The 12,048-nt window shown below is 32.8% G+C and overlaps 1 protein-coding gene across 1 annotated transcript in view; it reads left to right on the top strand.

The window, feature by feature from the left end:
* Nucleotides 1-4,455: 4,455 nt before the first annotated feature.
* Nucleotides 4,456-12,048, top strand: part of LOC146136029 (C-Jun-amino-terminal kinase-interacting protein 4-like) — a 31,532-nt gene continuing 23,939 nt past the window's right edge. The window contains exons 1-8 of the mRNA XM_083395820.1: nucleotides 4,456-4,628; nucleotides 6,135-6,161; nucleotides 7,162-7,300; nucleotides 8,733-8,948; nucleotides 9,349-9,419; nucleotides 9,973-10,067; nucleotides 10,320-10,337; nucleotides 11,706-11,859. Coding sequence (XP_083251946.1) covers nucleotides 4,560-4,628; nucleotides 6,135-6,161; nucleotides 7,162-7,300; nucleotides 8,733-8,948; nucleotides 9,349-9,419; nucleotides 9,973-10,067; nucleotides 10,320-10,337; nucleotides 11,706-11,859 — 789 coding nt within the window. The 5' untranslated portion in view covers nucleotides 4,456-4,559. The remainder of the gene's footprint in view (nucleotides 4,629-6,134; nucleotides 6,162-7,161; nucleotides 7,301-8,732; nucleotides 8,949-9,348; nucleotides 9,420-9,972; nucleotides 10,068-10,319; nucleotides 10,338-11,705; nucleotides 11,860-12,048) is intronic.

Here is a 12,048-nt window from a genome sequence, read left to right as displayed (position 1 = left end):
GGCCAGAATGACTTGACTTGACTCAAGTCTTTTGGACAAATGACTTGATTTGGACTTAAGTCATGTTGTTAAATATCTCGGGATTAAATTAAGTGTTTTTGATTAAAATGTATCCCAAGTTTTGCACATTAAACAATGGTATTGCTGTATATTGCCTTTGTGTTATTTTTTAGTTAAATTGTTGCTCCTTATCGTGTGAGTTTATCGATTTTAATGGTTTAACTTCTATAATATACTCATGGGCGCCCCCACGGAAAGTGTCCCCGCCTTCCCCCTCCTGGAATTTCAAAATGCGAATATAAGTATTATTTCTAAGTGTAATAAGCCTATTCTAAGACCACGTGTTAAGTGTGCAACTGACACAACTTATTTTTCCTTAACCTCAGTTTTGCAGGTGGCGAAATGCGTGCTTGTAATTTAGCACTCGCTCCGTTCGTGGAATTTAGTAAACTGTGCTGCTGATGGTCGAATTATGTACGATTCTATCACAATTTTTTACACAAATTTCACGGTCTTGGTTTATTTTGTCAACAATACCTAAAGCAGGAAAATCTATAAACTCATAGTATTAAAACCAACGAGATAATATAGTCAAATACGCAGTAATATCCAGTACAGAACAAGATCAAAATCGTCTGAATAAGACCTAAATCTGACGGAATACGTCCTAAATCATCCGAATTATGCCTTAATAACGCCTAAAACTGTAGGTATTGGACAATCTGTCGGTCTGGCATTGGCCGTTTTAGTGACGATGTTTGGGCGCCACTGCTTTGGCACCGGATTTTTGTTCCAGTTAGGGGTTATTGTAGGGTAATGGGTGTGGTTGAAACTATGAGGGGAGTAGTAATGTACTTAGGCGTGGGGTTTGGGGTTAGTTAAAGTGTTGTTCAGGCCTGATTTTGAATATAAAGTTTTATTCCGACGGATTTAGGACTTATTCCAATTTAAACGGCACTACCACCATTAGGTTTTAGTCCTATTTTGGTCTTATTCCGAACTGTTTCATTTTGACATTGATGTTGTTCTTATCTTGGTCTTATGGCTAAAAAAGGCCAATTATTACGTCGGAGTTGACAATGGGTGGAAAACTACTACGTTCGCAGTACTAAATTGCCATTTAAGCCTCAATGTTACATATTACAGTGCTGTTTGTTAGTATTTGTAAACAGTTCAGAACATTTTGCAGAAAGTACTTTTACGTAACGCCCCCTTACGTGCGTTCAGCGCCCCTCAAATGAGACAAATACCCAAAACGCCACCTTGTAACTCGCCAACGCCCACAAGTGGGCGGTACTGCCCACGTTTGAACCTCTGGTCTAAAAAGTACCAAACCAAACCAAAAAATAGCTGCAAAAACAAGATATGTCCCGAAAAGTTTTCGACCCAAATAATTTACAATGCACAAATTCTCTGTATTTAAATTTTAACTAAATTCGGCAGGCGACATTTTGTATCATTATTACAAAATACATGAACATTAGCAGTAGGTTGTTGCAGAAATATTATATATTACCTTAAGGCAAGTATATAGTGCTTTTACTTTAACAAATTCAACAAATAAATTTTTATCGGTGAACTTCCAAAACAATAGACAGAAAGTTAAAACTCACGCTCTCTTAAACTTGAAATTTCTACGGCTCTTTTGAGGTTCGACGTATTACCCATTACCATCGCTCCGCACAGATTACGTCAATACATTTTGATTAATTTAAAGGGAACTGGTCGATTCGCTAGGTTGTAGTTGCATTAGTGTGTTTTAGTTTTCTATCGTAAAAAACTGCTGCATTTTTGGTACTACTCGAATGCACCAAATAAACAAAAACAAAACAAATGTTAAAACTAGTTTATGTATGCCTGATATTATCAGATCAAGTCGATGTTATTGACACCAGCTTTTATGCAGTTTCAACATCACTTTGCTGATATTCGACTTAAGCTGTCCCGTGTCTATAAATACACTTTAGTTTGTGTCTTGTGTTTGTTTAAAAAATATGTATCGTTTTTTAGTATCTAACTTGGGCGCTCTTTCACTATTGTACGTGAAAAGTTATGCAAAAAAAAAATAATAATACCGCTTACCACAACGCATATTGTTTGGGTTAGGGTGCGGGTTAGCGTTTGGGTAAGGGTGGGTCAAGTAATATTATGTTTATTATTAATAATAACTTGACCCACCCTCAACCAAACGCTAACCCGCACCCTAACCCAAACAATATGCGTTGTGGTATGCGGCATTTGAAGAAAATTTTTTTTTTATTAATTTTTACGTACAATAGTGAAAGAGCGCCCTAACTTGCACTTAATGCAATTTTTGTGCAAATTAACTTTCAATTTTGCGAAAAAATTGCGTTGCTTGTCCAGAAGTACCACTGTTTTGTTACAGTAACGAACGAGTTGTCCTAGGAAAAAATATGGGAGAATAAATATACTAATAATACTTGTGCACAAACCCAAACACTTATTTGCACCCTAACCCAAATAGTGTTAGATTTATAAACCCCGGACGGAAATGTTGTATGATTCTAAACCAGTGCCAAAATTACTGTACTGTTTTACTATAAAAATAGACTATTTGGCCAGCAATCAAACTTTGAAATTTGAATTATGGTACATGAACCTTTTTCCTGAAGTTTGAAGTTTGATGTTTGATACACCACTATAGAGAATTCATTTACCACTCGGGTTTGCAAAATTACATTATGCCTGAGCTAAGAAATGTAGTGCTCCATAGGTAAAGCGATTGACCACTATAGAAAGTACACCCGCGATTTTTTTTTCAGCAGACCAGACCTGTACCCCTAGAAAATGAATGCGCACTTGGTTTTCCCACATGTTATTTGATGAGGTGTACTTTTGACCTTAGTTGCACCCGGTCACCCCAATTTTTCAGCGGTGCACCGGCAAGATCTGTCACACTTTTAAGAGTATTGACAAACATTCCGGATCTGAGATTGAAGTCACAGCCAGGGCTGGGGAGCCGGAGCTGGAGCCCGGAGCCCGGAGCTAAACATTTTCTCTGGAGCCAGAGCCGGAGCCATTGTTATTATTTTTTTGGAGCTGGAGTCGGAGCCATTTTTATTATTTTTGTGGAGCTGGAGCCGGAGCAATTTTATTATTTTTGTGGAGCTGGGGCCATTTTTCAATTTGTGGTGCTAAAGCTAAGAAATTATATTTTGTACCATCTCCAACGTAATTTTTAAAACTTGCCATTGAATAAGTGACTGGTGGCACCGGAGCTGAAGCCAGAGTCATTGGGTGTGTCTTTGATGGCTCCGGAGCTGGAGCCGGAGCCGGAGCCAAAGGATATGAGTTTTACTACTCCGGAGCTGGAGCCGGAGCCAAAGGATTGAGTTTTACGACTCCGGAGCTGGAGCCGGAGCCATTTAATAATTGCCTGATGGCTCCGGAGCTGGAGCCGGAGCTAATGATATTTTATGGTGGCTCCCCAGCCCTGGTCACAGCTACGTGTTATTTGCGCTCAGTACTCATACCTTCAGTTAAGAAGGAAAGTCTGTCTTCACAGCTCTCCCATAGGTGCATAACTTAAATTTGCTCTACCATGGATGTCCATGTATCAAACTTTGTTTTTGAAATTACAGACTGCGATTTTTGTGGTAAACCACATTCTAATTTTGCAGATCTGTGGACGGTGTGCGAATTTCAGGCATGGTAGAAGGGTGGGTTGTGAGATTTGCCTCTTTCTTTGCTTTAATGTAAAAGCCATGTATTGCATTGTTTCTTAAATGTTCCATATGCCTAATGATTAGTTATAAGTAGGGCGATTATTTTTGACCTAAAAAATAGGAAATTTTGACCTGAAAAATTAAAATTTTGACAAATTTTAACCTGAAAATAATTTATTTTGACAAAATTTTGACCTGTTAGAAATACATTGATTTAAATAACCTAGGCGTCGATAATCACACATTTTTTATACCTTATATTGCTCTAGATATAATACGGTTAACATGACTTTGAACATATATCAAAACTAATTTTTTTTGATAAAATAAACGATAAATTTCAAAATAACTGAACAACCAATTACAAAATCTGACTTTATTTTATTTTTTTTAAGCGATTTATGTGCATTTTTATTCGATTTTGACTTAAAAAAATTTTGACCTAACGTGTAATTTTGGCAAAATTTTGACTTTTTTGGACAAGTCAAAAAATAATCGCCCTAGTTATAAGTTATCTTACAGCAAAATAGCAAAAACATTCAAGGGCTAACTGCTTTTGTTGAATAACTTTAACAGACTATACAGTACTTACACATTTTAGGCTTTAATTATGGGTTCCACAAAAAGTAATAAAATTAAAGTCAATATACACATGAAAAAGGGTCACTTTAATAGCAATATGTCCACTTATACTTTTCCCTGCACATCTTGAACTATGTAAGTATGTAGTTAACCTAAGAATTTACATGTTGTTTCAGAGATAATGTTGTTGGTCTAAACTGTAAGGTGATTGTATAGATTTATTCCGTTACATTTTTTTCATGACAAGTTACAACTGGAACTAAAGACTTTTTAAGGCTGTTTACAACCAAGATGTTTCAAGATGCAGAAGTTATCTATGGCACGGAACATGAAACAAAAACTGGACTTAACTCAGAAAAGGTAACAAAGACCAATTGCACAATCATATTATAGTTACTTTGTTTATGATTTTTTTAAACTCATAATTATGCTGTTGTAGAAGGTTATAATTAATATCTTTGTTTTTAATTTTATGTTAAAAGCTGACTTATGTTAAGAGCTTTTTATAATTTATTTATTTCATTGGCAGTGATTTTCTTCAGTTATTTCTTCATTCTTTTTGCATGGTTCCACTTACCACAACATATTTTAAACATCCTGAAAGTATTTGCATCTGTAACTCAGTGCTGAATCTTTGTTTTTAAATGAAAAGTTTTAATTTTAATTTTTTGACACATGTTTACAAAAGTGGTCAATAGTTCATATGTAGCTTTTATTGCTATTATCTAACGACCACAGACAAACACAACCTGAAAAATGTATGCAGTTGTTGTAAGTTTTTATGATGCAATTCAGTTTATTTTATAACTCTGTTTTGAAAATCGGGTTTAGGTAATATTTTAATTTAGAATCCAACCGGCCCCAATTTTCAACCAAGCTTCTAAATCCTTCTTGGTATCTTCGTCATCCAATGAGTTTGCTACTTACTAAGTTTTAAAACTACAAGAGCCAACTTGTGGTATAACTATTTCACAGTTATGTTTACTTCATAAACATCTCAAGCTTGCCTTTTATGTGCCCTTATTTTTCGTGTAAGTAAAGTGGCACATTGCTGAACCAGCGGCCACAAACTTCAGCCCACCAAGTTAATTCAATTTAATTAAGCTGACCATAGAGGCCAATTTTTGCTTTTCAAACGCTGCTCAAAGTTTTTTTGCTAAATATGACATCACTAAATGCTCTTAAAAAGAGGAGTTTTTATATGGAGTAATTTTATCTAATATATATATATATATATTTAACTTTGCGGTTAAATAATTTCATCCCGGCTTGATAAATGAAAAACATATTACCTCTTACATTTTACGAAATGCCCCTAATTGGTCAAATTGCTTTCATGGTAACTAATTGATATAACAGTAGACATTTGTATTATTAACCAGAACTTGGAAAGTAATAGCTTATTTGCTGGGCAGGTATTTTGCTGAATTGTGTGATGGAAATGAGGCTAAATAGTAAATAGTTTGACTAACTGGCCCAAATCGCATGTATCAAACAAAATATAACATATAAAAAAAAAAAAAAAAAAAACACGAAAAAATTATTTAAACAAAAATATAACATATTTTAAAGGAAGATTTATCCATGTTTTAGGGGGCTGAGCACCCTAAGTTTATGCCAGGGGTGCTTGGAGCAACCTAAGTACCTAAAACTCGGCATCCAATAAATCTCATTATATATTTTTGTTTAAATAATTTTTTCGTGTTTTTTTAGTATTGCCTCAGGTCAATAAATCTTTACACAAAATACCCCAATTAAGTTATTCAACCCTTTATTGATCCGTCGCAATTGTCTACCTTTTATGAATAAAGTTTGGTTGCCCTTTGCCTAATCTAACAATATAAAAATCCTAATTTATTTCACAAGCTACCCAGTCCAGAGATACCAGTACAGGTACAAGCATGTTGTCTTACTGTGTTGTCCTTGAGTAAACATTGTTGCTGCATATATTTCCCTTTGCTCCTATGTATAGACATGTTTAGAATGTCATTTAAATGTAAATGTTTATTTATCAAGCACTTGCCAATTGTGCATTAAATTGCAAACTCATAGTTGGTGCCCTAATTTGCCAAAACACTTTTATTTTCAAGTTTTAAAGTTACCAACAGCTAATTTTAATTTTTTTATTTATCATACTCTGAAATAAATTATATTCAAATAATAAAATTAAGTATAAATTATGTGATTTTTTTAACAATCTATTTAACCTTACCCTTTCCAATGTAATAGTTGTTTTTTGCTTTTTTGCTTTCTGGTACAATTAGCATAATTGCTTTAATGTAAAAAAAGTATAAGTATGTGTTGTTAGTCCTATGTACCTGTATGTTGCCTAATTTTTTTTTTTTAAGTTTGTCGTTTTTCTAAAAAAACATAACATTCTTCACTTCTCAAGCTTTTATTAATAAATTTTAGAACTTTTATCGTCGGCATTATGTGTTCTGTTGGAGGGCCAGATTCTGTTGTTAATACACATACAAAGCTAACATTCTTCACTGTTATAAATTAATTATTTAACCTTTTTAATGCTGTTTTCAACAAGATATATATACAGTTTACCGAATAAAAGAGTGCCATGGGCCAATTGCAATAACGCAATATTACAAAATATATACTTTTTAGATCATTTTTACAATACTAACACATTAAGCAAAGTCACATAAGTTTTACATTATTACAAATATATGTACATGAAGACAATTATCTTGTTTAATTGTAGTACATTAGTTATCTTTTGTTATTATTTATTAAATGTTAATTTTTCTAACAATTCTCACCATTATATACAAAAGGGTAGTAAAAATGTCTTGTTGAACCTAAAAAGAAACACTGTATTCTTGGTTAACCCAAACTTTGCCAGTTAAACACCACCCATTAACCTCAAAGCTAACTATAGGTTCAGGGAATGGCAAGCAATGTCTATGCTGAGTTCCAACGGATGATGTCGCTTTATGGCGAAGATGTCATCAAAGAACTCATGCCACTGATTGTAACAATTCTGGAAACCCTGGATCGCTCCCTTACAGAGTGCAACGGTGAGTTGGTGAACATTTGTTAAAAATTGTCTTAGGATTTGTCTACTCTGTTTAAACTTTGTATGTGTAATTTTTTTTATCACCATCAAATATGTTTTTGGTACTTTTCAAATTTGTTGTATGGCATCTTGTGTTGTTTAATTGTTTTCATGTCTACTTTATATTAAAAAATTGTCATTGGAATTGTTTATTTTGTTTAAACTTTATATATAACGGTTATTTTTAGTGATTAATACAAATTTAGACATCAAATATGTTTTTGTTAAAATGCTTTAAGATATTGTTGTTTAGCATCTTGCGTTCATTTATTGATTTCATGTCTACTTTTACATAAAAGGTGATTAATATTTGATTTTTATATTGGTTTACAAATTAAGCTCTGTTTTTATAAAACATAGGGTATGCATTACCTACAAAAGTTTAAAACATGACTAAATTCATTGTAAAAAAATCTAGTTTATTAAAAAGGTATAAAAATGTAGGTATACATACACTCTTATAAATAAAATCTATGTGCGGTTGTTGTTCAATATAGTTTGTAATTGCAATGTCACTAATAATACAAGACAGTCTAGGGAGTGGGAAAGTAATTACTTGCATGCTTTGTGGCCTGCATAATGCTTCAAATTGTGCCACAGAGCACAATTCAATGGCTTGGCTGCCTTCCTTGTGAAAAGCTGATTCAATCCATCAATAATATATGAGTTTGTTCCTCAGCAATTCTGTGCAGTTTTAAGCCCTGTATGGATTATTACAGTGCTCTATGCATTTATTCAGTTTAATACCCACAACTGGAATACTACAAATTGACGACACATTTTCATACTTTCTTTAATTTTCTCCATTTATGTTGAAATGTTTAAAAGTATACCCTTTACTTCTGATGCTACTGTTCTAATTGGTTTAAAAAGTCAGATATTTTTAAGAAACATTGTTGTAATTTTTGGTTTGTTTTTTTAGAAAGGAGATAACAAATCTAAGATGCAAAATACACCAAAAGAAATCAAATATTTGGACCATATGCCTAAATGTCCAATTACATAACCACTTAAAATAAATTGCCAATTACTTTTACCCTTTTATCTCAAGAAAAAGGTTACACAAAAAATGTACGAACTTAATCCATGAAAAAAATAACATTGGGCTTGGGCAATAATTACTATCTTCAATGATACAATGATACAATTGTATGGAAATAACAACCATACTATATATATAAAATAAAATCTAAAATGTTTTGAAGACTGTAATAGAGCTATTTGCATTATCTGGTCTGTTTTGTTGTTTAACATTTATGTTTTGACTGAACTTAAACATGATTCTCTCAACTATTATGACTGGACTAGGGAATTTAGCTATTTAACAAGTCTAAAATATTTCACTCATTATTTATTCCTCAAGCATATTTATTCACTGTTTTTCTCAATCACAGAGCAAGTCGTCGAAATCGAAATGCTTCGAGATGACAATGAGCAGCTTGCGAACCAATTCGAGCGAGAACGGCAACTCCGTCGTAGCGCTGAACAGCGCTTGATGGAAAGCGAGGACACCAACGAAATGGCGACTCGTGAGATTCGAGATCGAGCCACTGCTCTTGAAACCACGACTCGGCACCTGGAGTTGAAATGTAAAAACTACACAGATCAAGGTTTGTTTGTAGATATGTAATTAACAATTTTTTTAATATTTCATACTACGTAAGCTTTAAAAACTAAATAAAGTACAGCCCAAATATCTAATGCTAAAAATTTTATAAATAGTTTTTGGCTTTTAAAATTTAAACTTGGAAACAGTTTTCAACCATTGTAGCGTAATGGTTTGAGATTGTAGTTAGACATAATAAGAATATCAAAGCCCATACAGAAGTAGGCATCATTTTAAACGTTTCGAATTACTCCTTATTTATTTTCAACATAGCTTTTCAACCAGTTAAACCAGTTTTTATCTTAATTTTTTTTACTTCCTAATATAAAACTGCAAAAAAACTTACCTGATAATTTAGTTAGCAATGCAGTCCTACGAAATTAAATATCTAATTTTTTCTGCAGTTGAAAGACTACAAGAAAGAGAGGCCGACCTTAAGAAAGAATTTTCACAACTTCATGATCGCCACACAGAGGTTAAGGAAATTTTAATTGAATAAAATTTAAATATAAACTAGTTTGGAGCTTAATGGTTGGAGGTTGTAGTAAGACATAGTTAGAATATTAAAACCCATACAGAAGTATATATTATTATATGGGCTGAATATTTACTTTCGGGAATATCTTGTTTTGCTCTCATCTAGCGGTTGAAAAAAATAAAACCAAGCCCTGGTAATGTACCCCGACAAAATATGCAACAGCCCCATCTAGTTTTGAACGTTTTGAATAATTTATTATTCATGAGTATGTTGCAAATGAATAAAGAGTTTTCCGAAGTGTTTAAAATGATTCCTGATTTTGTATGTTTGATAATCTTGTTTAGTTTTCATAAATGTTTTTATCTAAGTTGGGACATGTTAGACCCTCAAAAGGAACTGTATAAGCCTAATTTCAATGACGGATTTATATTTATATTATCAACACTGTTCAGGTTTGTCTCTTTTCTTGATTTTTTTATTATTTTTTTTTAATATTTTGCTCTCTTTATAATATTGTATTGTTTAATGCTTCTAACATTGTTAAATTCAGATGATCCAGTCCTACATGGAGCACATTGAGAAAACTAAAACACTGCAGCACCAGTCTTCATATAGTGATGTTTCACAGAGTCCACACCAAACTAAGTATGCTGTTTCAGATCAACAATTTCCCCAAAAAATGTCTTGTAGGATATTACACACACCATCTCGACAGAAACTGCTTTCGGCTTTAGATTTCTCAAATATATAACTCTTCACCTTTTTTTAAAATCAAGTTGCAACCAATAGATATTTTTACAGGCTAAAAAACAATTTTTAAATAAACAGAATTGTTTGAAATATAAAACTATTTTTCTTTGTATGTTCTTACCTCACTAAAATAAATGTTCATCTTAGCTTTGTCCATTGGTACAGGTAACTAGCATGAATATTGGTAGTTTGACTTGTGGTTGTGGTAAGATTATTGTTTGTAAATTCAGTAAAGGTCTTTTTTGTGAATGTGGTAAAGGGTCAGCACAACTTTAATTCTGATTGGTATTTTTAAAACTTTTTTTTTTGATGTTTTTAATTGTTATCATCCAGACTTTCAAAAGGCAAACAACAGATACAGTTTCATTGTTTTAGTGGCAAATTAAGCCATTTTTGCCAAACATATTCCTATGTTTGCTTGCACTTTCCTGCACTCATTAAAGAAACATTTAAAACGAATGGAGGAAATGCAATACAATTAAAAATCTCTTAAATTTAGTTTAGGTAAATTTGTTTAAACATCCTGTATATACCTGAATATGTTACTGTTTACAAACTCATTTTGGCATTTTTGGGAATATTGTTATATAAATTACTAAATATATTATGAAGAAAGTTACCATCTGAGTTAAAAACCAAATTGTATTTTAATGTTAAACTAATTTTGTTAACTTGGGGTTTACTTATTTTGTAAAGCTCACCTATGATCACATCAAGATTAACTGCACTCATTACCAACTCATTTTTCTTAAAACCCATGTTGATGCTCATTAACAATCATATCACTGTATAAAGTCACATATTTTCGTCCATTTTCAATTTTTTTCTTTTTCATGCTTTTATCACACTTATCTAAGAATGGCCAAGCTATGTTGTTTATAAATGTGCAATAGGAACCCCTGTTTAAACTTTTTGATGGATGTATAACAGTATTTTTATTTGTATGGCATGTTGTAAAGAATTTGTTTTTACTTGTTATGGCGGCATTTGTGTATGTTATCTGGCAATGGATTTATTCTGCATATAAAATTTATTGCTCATTCTAAATATAATTCTTGTGATGTTCATACCTTTATATTGCAATAATAAATTTAAATATATACAAGTAGGTTAGATGTCCAACTTAAAAAAGACAAAACAATCGGTAGCTTAAAAAAGTTTTAACGTAAGCTTAGATTTTATTCAAAATAACGTCAAGGCCATTTTCCTGGTACTGTACCATTTTTAAAGATTTACTTAGACAAAGCGATTTCTTATTAAAATTTTACTCATTTTTAGTAATGATTTTGTTCGATCTTATTAGCCAGGTATCATTATTTATCAGAGTGCCAATCTATATATATATACCGCATTACTTCTGTTATGTATAATATTGATTTATACAAATACAAATTATTCCTTGACCAAATTAATTCATAAATTCGAACCACTTCAACTAATGCCAACTTTATATTTTTTTTAAAAACATGACAACCAAGTCATTTTGGCTACAAAAACAAAAACATGCCATAACTGTAGTAAATTCGAAAGCAGAAAGGACCTTACCCCCACCACCCCATCCGCCGGTTCACCCGGCTTCCAAAGCTACCCATCTGAAGTGCTGCACAACAATGCTCCCTCGCCAATAACGACGGCCCCCGACCTTACTTCAACACCTGGGGCTGAGCGCTCTCTTGCAAGCATAAAGGTAAATTAAAAAACATTAAGTTGTTGAGTGAGCTTCTCTACTGGTCTTTCACTTAGGTAAGCGGTCAGCAAACTTTTCTTGCCGCGGCCCAAAGTACTCTTTTCACAGCTATTAAATGCCCACTATGTAAAACCCCAATGAAAACAGGCCCACTATGTAAAACCCCTACGAGGATTTAAGATATGGCGC

This window comes from Ascidiella aspersa, chromosome 8 (assembly GCF_963924565.1).
Source record: "Ascidiella aspersa chromosome 8, kaAscAspe10.2, whole genome shotgun sequence".
Taxonomy (NCBI): domain Eukaryota; kingdom Metazoa; phylum Chordata; class Ascidiacea; order Phlebobranchia; family Ascidiidae; genus Ascidiella; species Ascidiella aspersa.
Note: the sequence above shows the minus strand (reverse complement) of the source record. Positions and strands in the feature narration are given on the sequence as shown.